This window comes from Limanda limanda, chromosome 11, assembly GCF_963576545.1.
Source record: "Limanda limanda chromosome 11, fLimLim1.1, whole genome shotgun sequence".
NCBI classification, from domain to species: domain Eukaryota; kingdom Metazoa; phylum Chordata; class Actinopteri; order Pleuronectiformes; family Pleuronectidae; genus Limanda; species Limanda limanda.
In genome coordinates, this window is record NC_083646.1 from 27,351,417 (window position 1) to 27,369,703 (window position 18,287).

At 45.6% G+C, this 18,287-nt stretch overlaps 1 protein-coding gene across 1 annotated transcript; it reads right to left on the bottom strand.

Annotated features, from left to right (window-relative positions):
• Nucleotides 1-1,848: 1,848 nt before the first annotated feature.
• LOC133014677 (uncharacterized) lies at nt 1,849-18,184 on the bottom strand. Its single transcript, XM_061081944.1, has 14 exons — nt 18,122-18,184; nt 17,590-17,666; nt 17,399-17,471; nt 15,982-16,094; nt 15,870-15,895; nt 8,117-8,147; nt 5,337-5,443; nt 5,115-5,224; nt 4,408-4,503; nt 4,226-4,309; nt 3,991-4,120; nt 3,747-3,852; nt 2,705-2,887; nt 1,849-2,614 (listed from the first exon to the last, which is right to left on the bottom strand). The coding sequence occupies exons 1-14, from the start codon at nt 18,147-18,149 to the stop codon at nt 2,555-2,557; spliced, it is 1,224 nt and encodes a 407-aa protein (XP_060937927.1). The 5' UTR covers nt 18,150-18,184; the 3' UTR covers nt 1,849-2,554.
• Between the last annotated feature and the right edge of the window lie 103 nt (nt 18,185-18,287).

An 18,287-nucleotide genomic window follows, 5' to 3' on the forward strand; every position in this document is an offset into this window, starting at 1 on the left:
AAACCATCTATTTTTCTCCCCAGATAAAAAACTTCAACCACTTTTAACGTTGACTAGGAGAATATTTCAAATTAGACAAGAAAAAGAAGAAAGTATAAGAATTGCAGTTAGAAAACAAATAAATACAGGAACTAACCATACCTTCATTTTAAAAAAATGTTTAGACAGCCAAACAGACAAGACTGGTATCCTGGAGATGGACAGAATAAACTACAGAATTAAAAAAGACCCCCAAAACAGAGAGGATGGAGTAAATAGGGTATTTAATACATAATTAAACAACACATTTCAATTACATGTGGCTAAGTTTTTCTTTCTTTTCTCACTTTCTTTTTTTATCAGTTTTAGTTCAAGCAAAAATGTGTCTTAATAGTTGTTAATATGATGCAATGCAAATAAGATACTTTTTTTTATAGTGTGTTCAGTATCAAGGATGTAAACTGTTGAGATATCTATGTTTTGTTCCCTATCTTATGAATATATTTTACTATATTTTACCTACATTTATATCCTGTGAATCAATATTAGCTGTGTAGTCTATAGAATTAACAATATAACAACTGTTTCCTTCATCTGGAGTGATGTATAACTTCTGGACTCAGGTACAGGGTCAAACACAGAGCGCAACCTTCTGAGTGTCAATCTGACTGCAAAGTACAGCTTGGAGAGAAGTGTGAGAAGTAAATTCATCTTGAGATTTGAGATAATGAAAGCACGGATTCTCAGGAAGGAGAGAGGACGTGACAGGACTAACACAATGAACCCTTTTCATGAATTATTATGAGAAAAAGATATTAAATCCTCCTCTAAAGTCTAATCTACTGGGTCTCTCCACTGTGAAAAACTCCCTGTTTGATAAGGGCACAATGGTGGGAGACACCTGGTGGAGTGGACCTTCTCTCACAGAGATATGCTTGCAAAAAACTGCACTTTGAGAGACAGTACACATCTGGCCAATTGCTGAGTGCCCTCAAGAAAAGAACCGCCTCTGTGTTGCACTCTGTGTTTTTTACAAATACTATGGACTTGGGAAAAGTGGGGGCTTTCTCCTCGACATGATCCAGTGACCTGGTGACGTGTCCGGAAGAACCCTTGAACACTGAACTTGTCTAAATTATTAACCTTTCCCACTTGAACCTCGAATCAACGAACACGCTGTCTGGTCTAGAAGGGACCGGGCTCAACAAAACCTATAACGTTCAGGCTGTTGATGCATTTCAACAGTGAGATGTTTCAACATTAGTCAATAGTTAATATGACTACAGCCTTGTTACTTCATTGGTCAGGTGTCATTTAATATTACTAGTGTTATAGTTTGAATAACATATTAAAAATGGTATATTGAGTTAGTCCATTAGTCAGACTGTCTGAATCATTACCGTATCAGATTCAACTACACACAGTGTTAGTTGGTGAAATATCTGCATGTATTCAGTAGAATAACCATTAATCCAAGTGGGATGAATCATATCCTCTACATTTTAAACTGTGTGTTTGATCTGCTCTACAGAGTTTCATCACCAAGCCATGGGTAGCACAGCTTATATTTCAGGTCAAAGGTCACACAGGAGGGTCGATTTTTTTTAAATGTAGTGATTAAAGATGGATTCATATTTTTCTTGCTTCCCTGATGTGACTCTGGGTTCACCGTTCTGCTTGATGAAGGCCTGAAATAATAAACGACAGAACATTTTTTATTATGTCATGCTATTTTCTCTTCCATATTTATGAATCTACACCTCCACTGATCAAAATGGAAGAGATAAAAAGAGAAGTGGAAGCAGGTGTTTAAGTTGCATAAGATAAAATTATTTTTATTTGACAAATTTATACAAAAAACAAGGCTGTTATATTATAAATATTTAGTATCATCCTCACTGAGGAGCTCAGGTGGAGTCTTACCTCCATCTCCTCTAAGGTGGCAGAACTAGGGATGGGTATCGTTTGGTTTTTATCCGATACCGGTTCCTAACCGATACTTTTAAAACGATACCGGTGCCTAAACGGTGCCTGAACCGATACTTTTTTCAAAAAAGTGCACAAAACGATGCTTGACTAAGAAAGGCTTTTTTATTGCCAAATATATTAACTGTTTAAGGTAGATTATAAATATAAATAAATACAAAACCCTTTTTAACTTAAAACTATGAATAACATACGAACTGTTAACAAAAGTTTACACTATACTTAAATAAATAAAAATAAATACAAAACACACACACTCTGACTCGTGACTCTGACTTCGGTGCCTGAGCCAAATGAAGACTGAGGGTCGCTTTCCCGTCACGCGGAGACCCCCGTGTCTCCGCGGCAGGGGCTGTCGCAGGGGGGCTTCGGCCCCCCGCCTTCGCCCCCCCAAATGCAGACGCTTTTATGAAACATTTCTCGGCGTGGTCTTCGCTCCTCCCGCCCTGAGCCTTTCCAAGCCGACCCGGAGCCGGTCGTGGCGCACCGCCACGGAGGAAATGCGCACGGCGGGGGAGGGGCAGCCAGCGCCGGGGAGAGGTCTCACGAGGAGATCCCCCCCCCTGGAACCGGTTCTCAGTACCCAACCCTAGGCAGAACCATCCTCCACTTTCTGACCAAGACCCTGATTGAAGCTCGAGTATCGCTCCTGTTCAAATTAGACATAAAGAGAAAACTGTTGACAAGAACTCAAATCGAGTGATATACAGTAGATTTAAAGTTGCTGCTGCACACGTACCTTCACCATACCAGTGATAATTCCATCCTCAATGATGCGAACAGTGTTCCTGAGTCCTCTTGCAAAGGTGTCCATGGCTCCAATGTGAGCTATGAACAGGTCTTCCAGGTCTGTGGACTCTCTGCGCACCTTAGCATCAAAGTTGAGGCCTCCTGGCTGCAGACCACCTTGTTCAATGATGGTCTGAAACAGATTAGACCCCAGAGTGAAACTGATCTCTGTTCAATCGTGCTCTCACCTAAACCTATCATTTACGGATGACAAAGTACTGCTAGAATAAAAAACTGTAAGTAAAGGAGTGAAGCCCAAGTGCCTTGATCACCACCTGGTGGCTTGCTGCAGTATAGGTCATAAATCCCACCTTCTCTATGTTAGTGGATTGGATGTGAGCAATATCAACAAGTTTTTTTTCTCAGTGATGGTTTCTGTCATTTGAGGTTGTTCTTATCACATTTATTTATGTTCAAGTTCTTTAGTTTTCCAGGAAGTTTGGTTTTGAAGTAGTTATTTGTTGCTATAAAAACTAGGGATGCACCGATCAATCAGCCAGTGACCGGTGGACAAACATTCTGTTGCTAAGCACGAAGAAGGGTTAGAGTTAGAGGGATCTTGTTAGACTCTCTTTAACATTGTTTACTTATTGATTTATTTAATTTCAAAGAGGGCAGATATTTCGAACTAAATAACTCCACTGTCACCAAGTGTTTGTGAGAACTGTTTGGTTTCTCTGCTATTTGTAAAGTCCTGACCGTACAATGTAAAGTGCTTTTAGGTAATGTATCTTGTGATTTGGCGACATACAAATAAAAGTAAATTAAAATTTTTTAACCACATGTGCAAATAGGCAACCGTTTTTTAACACGTTATATCAGCTTTATTAGGGTTTTGGTGTGTCAGTTGTATTTCCAGCTCCTCCTATTGCCCCAGAGTGGCAAAAAATCTTAATCATGTTAAAGCTAAAGCTAATTTCAACAGTGTTAAGACACTGCAACCCTCAGGGACACCAACAGCAGAAAACTTCTGTTTTCAAACTAACACTCACCTTCATGACCAAGGTGGTGTTCATGATGTCCATGGGGAACTGATCTGTGTCCCACCCCAGGTCTGGAGAGCCAGTGTTTGCGTCAACCGAACCCAGCATGCCAAACCTGTGCAAAGCAAGCAGAGCCAGGATGACACAGAACATTTGGCATATGTCAGAGTAAAGCTGTCATAAAATTAAGATGCTGAGAGTGTGTTCTCTCAGACGTTAAGTCATATTTCTGTGAGTTGTGAAGGTGTCTCACGCAGAAGCCATGACAATGTCATGTTCGTAGGAGTGTCCTGCAAGGGTGGTGTGGTTGGGCTCAATATTATATAACTTGAAGTGACTCTCCAGACCATAGTGCTTCAGGAATCCTATAACACTCATGGCATCTGATGAAGGAAACAGTAACATGTGAAATCAGTAAGGTTTGTTATGTTTAAAAACATTTGTTCTGTTTTCATTTCGTTTTTTGGGGGGGAGGGGAGCGCGCTTACCATAATCATACTGGTGTTTGCAAGGCTCCTTGGGCTTTGGTTCAATTAGAAACTGACACTTTAACCCAATGTGCTCCTTGTACTCTGGTGAGAGAAAACCCAGACATGAAGCTGTGACACACACCGACACCCCGACCACAACCCAGACCTGGAATCAGCTCTACACTCGTGGCAACACTTACTAACAGCCATTTTGAAGAAGTTGGCCATGTGCTTCAGCTCAGTAGCAACATCCGTATTGTGGATGGAAAGAAAACCTTCTCTTCCTCCCCAGAACACTGAGAAGACAAATGATGGATTAGGAATTTTCTGAGGATCATGTCAATATTTTCACATTTAGACAATTTGTTTCCGACTACATGATTTTGTATTATTTTTATTTTATATAAGGTCTCCCTGACAACACCACTGAAATCAAATAATTGCATCTCTGAGTGACAACTGGTCAAAAGCTGAATAAATTCCCTTGAGATAGTCTTGAGATACTGTATCCCATTCAAGAAGGGAAAAACATGTTTTGTGAGGCCACAGTGACTTTGCCCTTTGACCCCAAACTGTAATCAGTTAATAAGTGAGTCAAAGTGAGCATCTGTGCCAAATGTGAAAGAATTCCCCTGAATGTTCCTGAAATATCACATTCACCAGAATAAACACCTTTTGAAAGGTCACAATGAGCCGGACCATGGAAATTTTAAACAGGTCATCCATAAGATCAAGTTAATGTTTTCACCAGATGTAATTAAATACATCTCATTTAGAATAACCTGGGGTCACGCGTTCTAGAGATATCGCATTCACAAGAATGGGACGGAAAGAACCTGAAAACATAAAGCCTCTGGCCTCTTTGCCGGTGCAGAGGCATAAAACTTCACAATCAAGTCCCTCTTACCAAAATTCTCTGCACCAAGCTTCTTGGCAATATCCAGTCCCTTCTTCACCTGAGCCCCAGCGTAGGCCAGAACATGACAGTCAGGGTTGGTGGCTGCACCGTTCATATACCTGCCGCATGAAGATCACATAGGAAACATATAATGATGGTTTTCATTAAGTAACATCATCCCCTGCTAAAACATAGCTTAATGAGGACCGCTTGTAGTGCTACAGATCTGACCTTGGGTGGGCAAAGAGGTTGCAAGTGACCCAGAGCACCTTGACTCCAGTCTGGTTCTGCAGCTGGAGGGCCATGTCTGTGATTTCATCCAGATTCCTGTTGGACTCCTCCAGAGTGGTAGCCTGGGTGCCAGACGAATTTAGCCCCGCCCACAACATTTGTTGTTCGGGAAGTTCGGTCTGGAGTCGCTCCGTTGGGGAGAAACTATGCTCGTACAGAAGCTGTACGGACCAATCAAATCGTCAGGGCGGGCTTTATACGATGATTGACAGATGATCTATAGTGACGTAGTCAACCACGTCAGCAAAGAGCGCTGCCTGCCGCTGGAGAGCTGAGACATATTTAGATATACAGGACTGTCTCAGAAAATTAGAATATTGTGATAAAGTTCTTTATTTTCTGTAATGCAATTAAAAAAACAAAAATGTCATGCATTCTGGATTCATTACAAATCAACTGAAATATTGCAAGCCTTTTATTCTTTTAATATTGCTGATTATGGCTTACAGCTTAAGAAAACTCAAATATCCTATCTCTAAATATTAGAATATCATGAAAAAGTATACTAGTAGGGTATTCAACTAATCACTTGAATCGTCTAATTAACTCGAAACACCTGCAAGGGTTTCCTGAGCCTTGAAAAACACTCAGCTTGGTTCAGTAAACTAAATCACAAGTATGGGGAAGACTGCTGATCTGACTGCTGTCCAGAGGACCATCATTGACACCCTCCATCAGGAGGGTAAGACACAAAAAGAAATTTCTCAAAGAGCAAGCTGTTCACAGAGTGCAGTTTCAAAGCACATCCACAAAAAGTCTGTTGGAAGGGGGAAATGTGGCAGGAAACGCTGCACAACCAAGAGAGATGACCGCAGCCTTAACCGCATTGTGAAGAAGGGTCGCTTCCAGAATTTGGGGGAGCATCAAAGACAGTGGACTGAAGCTGGAGTCCAGGTATCAAAAGCCACTGTTCACAGACGTGTCCGGGAAATGGGCTACAATAGCCGTATTCCCATGGTCAAGCCACTTCTGAACTCAAGACAACGGAAGAAGCGTCTGACTTGGGCTATGGAAAAGAAGCACTGGGCAGTTGCAGAGTGGTCCAAAGTCCTCTTTTCAGACGAAAGCAAGTGTTGTATTTCATTTGGAAGTCAAGGCGCCAGAGTCTGGAGAAAGGCTGGAGAGGAGCAAAATCCAAGTTGCTTGAAATCCAGTGTGAAGTTCCCACAGTCAGTGATGGTTTGGGGAGCCATGTCAGCTGCTGGTGTTGGTCCACTGTGTTTCATCAAGTCCAGAGTAAATGCAGCTGTGTACCAAGAGATTTTAGAGCACTACATGCTTCCGTCTGCTGAAAAGCTCTATGGAGATGAGGATTTCATTTTCCAGCATGATCTGGCACCTGCCCACAGTGCCAAAACCACCAGTAACTGGTGTACTGACCATGGCATTACTGTCCTCGATTGGCCTGCCAATTCCCCTGACCTGAACCCCATAGAGAATTTGTGGGGTATTATGAAGAAGAAGCTGAAAGACACCAGACCCAACAATGCAAATGAGCTAAAGGCCGCTGTTGAAGCATCCTGGGCATCCATAAACCCTAAGCAATGCCACAGGCTGATTGCCTCCATGCCCCGCCGCATTGATGCAGTAATCCGTGCAAAAGGATTCCCAACCAAGTACTGAGTGCATTAATGGACATTTTCAAATGTTTGATTTTGTTTTGCTGTTATAAATCTTTTTTTTACTTGGTCTGAGGAAATATTCTAATTTTTTGAGATAGGATTTTTGAGTTTTCTTAAGCTGTAAGCCATAATCAGCAATATTAAAAGAATAAAAGGCTTGCAATATTTCAGTTGATTTGTAATGAATCCAGAATGCATGACATTTTTGTTTTTTTAATTGCATTACAGAAAATAAAGAACTTTATCACAATATTCTAATTTTCTGAGACAGTCCTGTATATAGTGTTTATATCTATGAGCTGAGATGTGTCGATGCTGCCATCGAGTCTGTTTCAGAGACATCGACAGCGCATTCATTTTGAAAGAGGAACAGAGAAACGCGATCAAGGCATATGTAGATCGAACAGATGTTTTTGCCGTCCTCCTACGGGATTCATAAAAAGTTTAATTTATCAGCTGGCCCCGATGCTGCAGCCACACAAGCAGTAATATAAATAAAAAGAGAGTGTGTGGGGGGGGGGGCGTGCTACGCTCCTCAGCACATATGAGACAAAAAACACACATGTTGGGACGCTGTTAATGTTGGAGCAACAAGGAAGTGTATGCTTGAAAAAAACGATTAGCTGGCGTTTCTCCTCGCTGATCTCCTGCAGAGCCATGACAGCGGAGCTCTGCAGCGCAGCTTGCGGATCAGCAGCTCCGTAGAGTTCTGGTAGCGACGGATCTCTCTCAGAGCCACCGCGACCGGTCGCGGTGGGGCTTCTTCACGCCGCCGCCGGCCGGGGCTCTCACAAGAAGCCCTGGTCTCCAGCTGCTTCCTGGGGGCTTTGCCTCCGGTGGAGATACGAGCGGCATTTGCAGCATTTCCATTGATTTATTTATAGAGTGAACAAACTCGTGAAACAGACAACTAACAACTATGCGTCGCTTGACATACGTCACATACTACGTTGCTCTGATTGGTTGTTCGCTCAATCCAATTGAGCGAAGAGGCACTTGGTTTCCTGGTTCCGTTGAAACACGCCCCATAATCACAGCCCAATGGAGCGGTCTCAGACTCATATTCTGACTAGAATAATGAGTATGACAACGTCAGGCTACCAGAGTGGAGCTCTCAGGGGCCATGTCTCTGTAGGAAACAGGACAAGCTGTGGATTTTGATCAAAACAAAAAATGCCTTTTAATACTATTTAATGCTAGCCTGACGTTGTCATACTCATTATTCTAGTCAGAATATGAGTCTGAGACCGCTCCATTGGGCTGTGATTATGGGGCGTGTTTCAACGGAACCAGGAAACCAAGTGCCTCTTCGCTCAATTGGATAGACCTACAACCAATCAGAGCAACGTAGTATGTGACGTATGTCAAGCGACGCATAGTTGTTAGTTGTCTGTTTCACGAGTTTGTTCACTCTATAAATAAATCAATGGAAATGCTGCAAATGCCGCTCGTATCTCCACCGGAGGCAAAGCCCCCAGGAAGCAGCTGGAGACCAGGGCTTCTTGTGAGAGCCCCGGCCGGCGGCGGCGTGAAGAAGCCCCACCGCTACCGGGACCCGGGACCTTCCCGGTCCCGGTCGCGAGGCTCTGAGAGAGATCCGTCGCTACCAGAACTCTACGGAGCTGCTGATCCGCAAGCTGCGCTGCAGAGCTCCGCTGTCATGGCTCTGCAGGAGATCAGCGAGGAGAAACGGCAGCTAATCGTTTTTTTCAAGCATACACTTCCTTGTTGCTCCAACATTAACAGCGTCCGAACATGTGTGTTTTTTGTCTCATATGTGCTGAGGAGCGTAGCGCCCCCCCACCACTCTCTTTTTATTTATATTACTGCTTGTGTGGCTGCAGCATCGGGGCCAGCTGATAAATTAAACTTTTTATGAATCCCGTAGGAGGACGGCAAAAACATCTGTTCGATCTACATATGCCTTGATCGCGTTTCTCTGTTCCTCTTTCAAAATGAATGCGCTGTCGATCTATTTCGACCTCCCTCAGACCGTCACCACGGTCTTAACACGAATGATGTCCTCATCTCCCTATCCTCGAGACCAAATATCAACAATGTCACGTGAGTGACCTTAAGGGGGCTGGGCTCACCGCCCATAAAGCTCCCCGGTGAGCGCGGCCGCCTCCTCTTTTCTTCACTCGCCTCATCCGAGACCGACAGGTAAGTAAGATATTTTGGGACTCCACTTTTATCAATCCGACACTTTTGTGCAGGCGCCTTGTGTCCCTGAGGATTGTTTGTGGTTTTCCCCTTCTCTAAAAGTGAGGCAGAGGGCTACACTGCATGTGTTAAGCTCTGCTCTTTGTTTCAGGCAGCTTAATTAGCTGCACCTGGCACTAACTACTCATGTTCACAGCTTTGGGTAAGTATTGTTTATCTCGTGCTGTTTGTGTCCATACAGAGTTTGTTCTCTTACAGGAGTGAGTAGAAAAGTTGGGAAGCTTAATCAATAAATAATCTATCCCTTAAAACTGATTTGGATCGGGGGTGCCCCCCCCCCTCCTCACCCGGTAACTCGCTGTCCGCAGGGAGTGGGGTTTCTCCAACTCCCCCTCGTGCGTTCGCGCACAGTGAGTGGAGGTGAGTTAAAGCCAACCTTTTCACGTTTATTTGCCTTTCAAAAATGAATAAATAAACCGTGTTTGAGGCCAGGTAGTGTCCCCTTTTCACCTCTGTGCGCAGCAGGTGGGATTGTTTGCCTGTGTTCCCTGTATAAAATACAGTTGGTTATTGGTTATCACCCTTTGTAGGTGCTATTTTGTTTCCCTTAAAGCCCTGTTCGCAGTGGCTGGGATGTTGTTCTCTCTCCACCCCCCCACCCCCCTTGAAAAAGGCACCCCGTAACTCGCTGTCCGCAGGGAGTGGGGTTTCTCCAACTCCCCCTCGTGCGTTCGCGCACAATGAGTGGAGGTGAGTTAAAGCCAACCTTTTCACGTTTATTTGCCTTTCAAAAATGAATAAATAAACCGTGTTTGAGGCCAGGTAGTGTCCCCTTTTCGCCTCTGTGCGCAGCAGGTGGGATTGTTTGCCTGTGTTCCCTGTATAAAATACAGTTGGTTATTGGTTATCACCCTTTGTAGGTGCTATTTTGTTTCCCTTAAAGCCCTGTTCGCAGTGGCTGGGATGTTGTTCTCTCTCCACCCCCCCACCCCCCTTGTTTTCTGCCATTGCAGGCATACAGTGGGCATTTTCAGGTGAATTAGTTATTTCACCCCTTCCTTCGTTTTATGTGATATTGGCCAGCTGTGATTAGCCTGTTTATAAGATCCCCTTTACCAGCTATCCGTAGCTGCTGGGCGCTATTGTTTATATATTTATTCTTAAATCACAAAAGTAACACAGAAATGTCCTCACATTTGTGCCATTATTGCCGGGGTATCATGGATCCCCGAGATGGCCACCGTGAATGCCCGACTTGTTCGGGCATGGCACATTTAATGGATGATATTGAGAACCCCTGTGTGGCAGCAGTGGAACTGCCTGTGGAGGAGCGTGTTAAAAGAGCCAGATGGGTGGAGCAGTCTGTTTGTGCTGGGGCCGTGCAGCCTCTACCAGCCAAACTAAATGAAAGGGGACACACCTCAAGGAAAGCCCCCCGAAAACGTGGGCATGAGCACACCCCTGTTCGCAGGCGGGACTCAAGCGAGACACAGGCTCCAAAACCTTCACAGAACCCAGCTGGTCAGCATGATGACACTCAGCTGCAAATCCTAGCGGCCATACGTGGTCTGTCAGACAGGTTGGGTAGAGTTGAGGCCCAGTCACAACAGCTAGGGCATCGAGGCATGGGCACTCCTCCCCGGACAGGTTACCCTCCTATCAGGAGGAGAATGTGGTTCACCCTGACATTCTCTCTCTCTATGCTCAAAATTCACTTTTTGAAAGTGATGGGCAGTCTGAGGGTGCTGCTGGGCTAAAACAGCCTAAATCCACACAATGTGAGGGGGCGTCCAACCTCAGCAACATGGGTGAAAGTGAGCCTTCACCCATTGACGTCATCTCAAGGGTTTCAAGTGCGGCAAAAATTGTGGGGCTCAATGTTCCAACTGAGGCTCCTGCTCCAATGGATGGGATTTGGGCCGGCATCACTCAGACCCAGCAATCAGTTACTGTACCTGTGGCTGGTGACTATTTGCACATGCTCAGGAAAGCATGGAACATCCCAAGTGGGGCACCTCAGTTCAATGCAGGTTGCCGGAGACTGACTAAGAATCAGTATGCTCCTGAAACAGGTATGGGGGAAATGCCTCCAGTTGAGCGGGAGATGGCAGCCTTAACATCTCTGGGTCCAGAGCGGGTAACCACCAATCCACGCTGTCCCCTGAAAGAGTGTGATAAGTCAGACCGACTGGTGTCTCGGACTTATAATGCAGCCACACGAGCAGCCCGCTCGGGCAATGCACTCGCCATTTTATTGGCAGCTCTTAGGAGAACAGCCAACCCAGAGGACCAGGACACCATGAGCCTGATAGACTCTGCCCTGGTCACTCATTCCCAGTTAACAAGGGACATTGGTGCAGCTATGTCATCTGCCATGGTAGCTCGGAGGCAGATCTGGTTGGCACAGACAACTCTTCCCGAGAATATCAGGAAAGAACTGACCAATATGCCAGTCGTGCCGGCACATGTTTTTCATCCTGACTCCCAGGGTGTGTTAGATAAGGCTGAACAGTCTCAGCGTACCAGAGTCAGTACAGCGCACTTTCAGAGGGGCTGCGTCTACCAGGTATAAACTGAGGGGCTCCCAGCCTCCCCACCGATCATCATCCTGGGCCCGTAAGGAGCCATGGGTGAATGACAGGCGACAGGCTACAGGATTCACAGCCTCTGGTGACTCCAAACAGCCTTCACAAAGTCGACGTGGGTTCTATCCCCGTTTTTCGACTAGAGGTGCTCCCCAGAGGAGGCGCCCCCCCAGAGGTCAAGGACCTCGGGGCGGTACAGCCTAGGGGTGGGGGGACACCCGCCGAACTTCATTCTCGGCTATGCCTGGACAGCTGGGAAGAAACTGTGTCAGACCCATGGGTGCTTGCTACAGTATCAAAGGGGTACAGAATTCAGTTTCGGCGGCGGCCCCCCCCTTACTCCAGGATCCGCATGACGATTGTCACGGACCCAGTCCAGGCTCAAATCCTGGCACAGGAAATTTTAACCCTTCTGCAGAAGGATGCAAGTATGAAAGTAGATCCAGACGAACAGCTCACTGGCTTCTACTCCACGTATTTCCTCGTGCCGAAAAAAGATGGCGGAATACGTCCCATCTTGGACCTAAGGCGATTAAACGCCTTCATAAAGGTACTTCCTTTCAAGATGCTGACCACGGGTCAGATCTTAGAATCTATCGAAAGAGGAGAGTGGTTCACCTCGATAGACCTGGAAGACGCGTACTTCCATGTGCCCATCTGTCCAAACCACAGACCTTTTCTTCGGTTTGCATTCCAGGGGCAAGCCTATCAGTTCAAGGTCCTGCCATTTGGCCTTTCCCTCTCACCAAGGGTGTTCACCAGAGTGGTTGGGGCGGCCTTGTCTCCTCTCCAGTTGTCAGGAGTAAAAATCCTTCCCTACCTGGACGACTGGCTGATTTGTGCTCCATCTCTTGGCCAAGTTGTAGAGGATACCCAGAGGGTGTTGTCGCATGTACGGTCCTTGGGTTTCAAGGTAAATGTGACGAAAAGCAACCTCGAGCCAAGGCAGCAGGTCATTTTTCTGGGACTTTGCTTGAATTCCCTTACAATGTCTGCATCCCTCACATCTCAGAGGGTGAGGAAGATTCTAGTCTTCCGGAAACGATTCCGTCTCGGCAGGCAGCTACAATTTATCAGCTTTCAGAGGATGCTGGGGATGATTTCAGCCGCAGCAGCTGTTGTTCCTCTGGGCCTCCTCAGGGCCAGGCCAATTCAGAGGTGGCTGAATGCCTTCAAGCTCAACCCGAGGCTGGACAGACACGTGAAACTTCGTGTGACACGCACATGTCTCCAAGCCTTACGCCCATGGGCAGACCGGGTGCTCTTGCTCCAAGGAGTCCCCCTTGGGAACATTCCCTCGAGGAGGACAGTGGTGACGACAGATGCTTCCCTCACAGGTTGGGGAGCAGCCTGGGAAGGCAGAATGGTGCGTGGCCCGTGGATACCCCCTTGGGGTGGCGAACACATCAATGTTCTGGAGTTGAGAGCGGTTCACCTTGCTCTGAAGGCTCTCCTTTCCTCCATCCAGGGCAGGCATGTCTTGATAAGGACAGACAGCACTTCAACTGTGTATCATATAAATCACCAGGGAGGCACAAGGTCCCTGCGTTGCCTCCAGGTGGCACAGAAACTTCTGTTTTGGGCTTTTCAGCATCTGGCTTCACTCAAAGCAATCTTTATCCCAGGGATTGTAAATCGAGCAGCAGACCTCTTGTCCAGGACTGGTCCTCTCCCAGGAGAATGGAGACTTCATCCAGAGGTTGTATCCCTCCTATGGAGTCGGTTTGGCACGGCTCAGGCCGATCTATTCGCATCACCAGAGACAACCCACTGCAGGATGTGGTTCTCTCTGGAAAACCAGGGAGGTCCCCTAGGCCAAGATGCACTATCTCAAGAATGGCCGGAAGGGTTGTTGTACGCTTTTCCTCCATTCCCTCTGATTCCCCAGGTACTCAACCGGGTTGCCTCGGGCCACTACGAGGTGCTGTTAATAGCCCCCAGGTGGCCAGGGAGGCATTGGTTCCCAACGCTCCTTCGCCTGGTTCACGGTCAACCATGGGCCCTGCCAGTCAGGGCAGACCTCCTCTCACAGGCAGAAGCTCAGATATGGCACCCCAGATCAGACATCCTGCAGCTTTGGGCTTGGCCCCTTCTCAGTACCTCTCTCAAAGGTTAGATGAGGCTGTCCTGAGGACCATAGACAATGCCCGGGCTCCCTCCACTCGGGCTAACTATGGCCATAAATGGAGTGTGTTTTCTACATGGTGTCGCAACAGACAGGAAAATCCAGCCGCTTGTCCTATTGAGCTGATTCTCCGTTTCCTTCAGTCACTTTTGGACTCTAACAGGGCACCTAGCACCATTAAGGTATACACTGCCGCAATCTCTTTCTTCCATGAGACAGTGGGAGATGTTACAGTTGGTAGACACCCTCTAGTGTCTCAGTTCATTAAGGGAGCACACCGCCTGCGACCAAGCAGGGCTCCCAGGGCTCCATCATGGCAACTCCCCTTGGTATTACGGTCCCTGATGCAGTCTCCCTTTGAACCCATAGGGCAATCCAGCCTTAAGTCTCTATCTTACAAAACAGCTTTCCTCCTGGCTATATGCTCTGCCAAAAGGGTGAGTGAATTGCATGCTCTGTCTATAAGTGACGATTGTCTAAGATGGAGGGCAGGTGACTCAGGTGTGTCTCTCTGGCCAAACCCCTCGTTTTTGCCTAAGGTCATAAACCATCAGACGGTAAATCAGGTGATCGAGATCAGCACTTTTCAACCTGATCCAGCTCTACTACAGGAGGAAGCCGACCTGCCTATGTTGTGCCCAGTAAGGGCACTGAAGGCTTATATTGCACGCACAAAGTCTCTGAGGGGCTCATACTCTCAGTTATTTGTCTGTTTTGGGGGTAAAAAAGTCGGCCACCCTGTGTCTAAACAGTGTTTGTCCCATTGGATCGTTAATACTATCGCTGAGGCCTATTCTGGACAGAACATACCAGTCCCAGATTCCTTGGTAGCTCATTCCACCAGGAGTATGGCCACTTCCTGGGCTGCTTTAAAGGGGGTCCCTCTTTCAGAAATATGTGCAGCAGCAACATGGAGTTCCCCCTGCACATTCTCTAGATTCTACAGGGTCAATGTGGCTTCCCCCACACCATTGGCTTCCGCAGTGCTGCTCTCAGCTGCTGGGCGAGGATGTGAGGCGATAGAGTCCTCCGTTCTTCGCGACCCTGATGATACTAGTCATCCGTGTTAAGACCGTGGTGACGGTCTGAGGGAGGTCGAAATAGATCGTAAGTTATGACCATAACTATGGATCTATGAGACCGACCGATGACCGTCACCCTCTTTTGTCACTCAGAACGGGCTGAGGCGTTCAGACAAGGAGGAGGCGGCCGCGCTCACCGGGGAGCTTTATGGGCGGTGAGCCCAGCCCCCTTAAGGTCACTCACGTGACATTGTTGATATTTGGTCTCGAGGATAGGGAGATGAGGACATCATTCGTGTTAAGACCGTGGTGACGGTCATCGGTCGGTCTCATAGATCCATAGTTATGGTCATAACTTACGATGTCTCTGAAACAGACTCGATGGCAGCATCGACACATCTCAGCTCATAGATATAAACACTATATATATCTAAATATGTCTCAGCTCTCCAGCGGCAGGCAGCGCTCTTTGCTGACGTGGTTGACTACGTCACTGTAGATCATCTGTCAATCATCGTATAAAGCCCGCCCTGACGATTTGATTGGTCCGTACAGCTTCTGTACGAGCATAGTTTCTCCCCAACGGAGCGACTCCAGACCGAACTTCCCGAACAACAAATGTTGTGGGCGGGGCTAAGTTCGTCTGGCACCCAGGCTAATTTAATGCAGCTCCACTAGCACAATGCACAGGAGAGGCAGAACAAGTTGCATTTAAATAAAATCAAATATTTTACAATAAAGAGGATTTTATTCCAGCATTACACAAATAAGACTTAACCCAACTTATTCTTAATTAAGTCAACTACATGAAGATTGAGTCTGCAGGCCCAGATAATTATTTTCAATGCCCTTTTCCCAGAATGTTTTTCCAGTATGAGTAAAAACATGGTAACGCAGTAGGGCAGAGAAATACATGATCTGTGACTGAATGAAAAAAAAGATCTCTGGGTGATTACCTGTCATGAAATGTGTAATATTTAACCTGTGAAGACAAACATAGATAAACAGTAAGTCATGTTCCTTTGAATGAAGCTTGTAAAGATAACTTTGATTATTAAATTTCCTCACACCAAGCTTGGTGAAAAACTCAAAAGCAGCACTGAGTCGCCTCTCGGCTGCTTCCATAGGAGTCCCTTCATTCCAGGGCCGGTGGAGCGTCTGAAACCCAAAAGGATCCGCACCTGAGAAAGAAGAGAATCATGGTTTAAAAGATAAATATCTGTTGACCTTAGTTTAAACAAATTAAAATAAGATATTTGATAGCAATTAGTTTAAGCAGACAGGGACAGACTTTATTTAACATTAACGCCATCTCATTGATCTCTTTAGTTTAGTCTTTTTTTTACTTCAGGAAGTACCTAAATCCATATTTCCCCCATTTAGAGAACTTCAATGACTGTCCCATATTACCCAAAGCATCCTGTCCCACATTATCAACCATGTTTGATGGGAGATGTGGGATGTGAAACGGTTGCTTTCTTCCCCTTTTTCACTAGGCCCCACTCTACATTAACAGTTTGTGGTCATCATATTATTATTTGCACTTTGATTATCAATCAGATTATTTAGAAACTCTTCTTTGAGTTGTGTGTTGTATTGTTTAACAGCTAGTATGTGTTGACATTTCATGTTTTCATGTTTTTATGTTTGCGCTGTTGCTCTGTTTTGTTGTTCTGCCGGGGATGTGGGGTCAGGTCATCAGGGAGAGGGGGAACAGGTTCTCTGAGAATGGAGGCACGGGACAAACCCAAGGTGACAGAGGATGGGTGAAGTGTGCTGAGTTAGATTACATTTCAATCAAGCTATTGCATTTATCTCATCTATTTATGCATAGATATAGAATTGTGAGTTCCCAGAATCTTGAGGTAATCTTGTGCTCAATATGTTGATTGTGGTTTCTTCACTTATCTTTCCGCTTAGCTCACCTATACTTACCAGAGCAGGTGGTAGGTTCCAGTCAGCACTGAAGGGGGGAGGGAGGAGTTGGCAGCTGTGAGGCTGCAGATTTGACAGGTGTTGTTCTTTTTGTTTTTGCCTGAGTATGATTTAGTTTGTTGGATTTGGGCTTCATGTTGCCTTTTTGTAAAATTAACAGCACCTTTTTCACCTACTCCTGCCTAGTGCTACATGGGACAACGGAACATTTTCAGAAATAAGAAAAACTAATACACATTTTAAACAACTCAGTGGATATCTTTTTGCTTTACTACATCACAATCACAATTTGATAAAAAATAGGAAGATAGTCTTAGTTATGATAGATTTATATCCATAAAATAATTGGGAGGCTTCTGATTGACATTTGATTGCTCCACCTCTTTCTGTGACATCAGACCCATGAAGTCACGTGATTTCAGTCACATGATGTCCATGCTACCCTGCAGTAAAAGTCTAGAACTAGATTTGGTTGGAACAGGAAAGAAAGAGACTGGAGCTTAGGTGTCCCACATTACCCAATGTCCCAGAGGAGCTAAATTCCCCCTACCAGTTCCACAGAAGGAGTGCCAGTAACAGACTGAGAACCTCAACCAGTCCTCCATGGTCCGTCCCATCAGCACCTGCACAGAGGAACACTGAGGAGTCTGCTCCCACAACACTTCTCTGCTTCAGAACACACACATGATCATTCAGAACAAACACATGACCATTCAGTACACACACATGATCATCACTTACCTCCTCTGCATTGTACTGTTTGAAACACAGGACATATCCTGGCCCAGCACTGGGGACATACAGGATCATGGGGATGCCTGTGCAACATTTCATGAAACAGAGGGATATGATTATGAATATTGTTTGAATATATATTCTCAGCTTCAGCTGCAGTGAAAGAGATTCAGAAACTGTTAGTGAGAGGAGAGTACACACACACACACACACACACACACACAGTCAACCATGTTGTTGGACAGCAGTTAGAAACATATTATATATATATATATATATATATATATATATATATATATATATATATATATATATATATATATATATATATATATATATATATATATATATATGTATTTGGTTCCTTCGCCATCTGCTGCAGCAATACAAATACAATGAATTGTTAATTTTGCTTAACGCGGCCTCCAGTGCTCCCACGCGGGACACTAACGTCACGTGCACGCATACGGACGCACAAAAACGTCCAAACAAAAAACATGCATGCAGCCATTTCTAGCATTGAAGTAATGTGATTTACCCGCATAGAATTCCTCCCCGGCTGACATTTCCTCCAGAGCAACTTTCTAGGTTCCTGTTTGCAGGCGAGCAGCAACTTTCAGTCCACGTCCCTCCTCCTCAACAAAGAGTGCAATTCCCTCTTCACACACAAGGTGTCACTAAACCTCTTTAGAAGCCCACCGTAT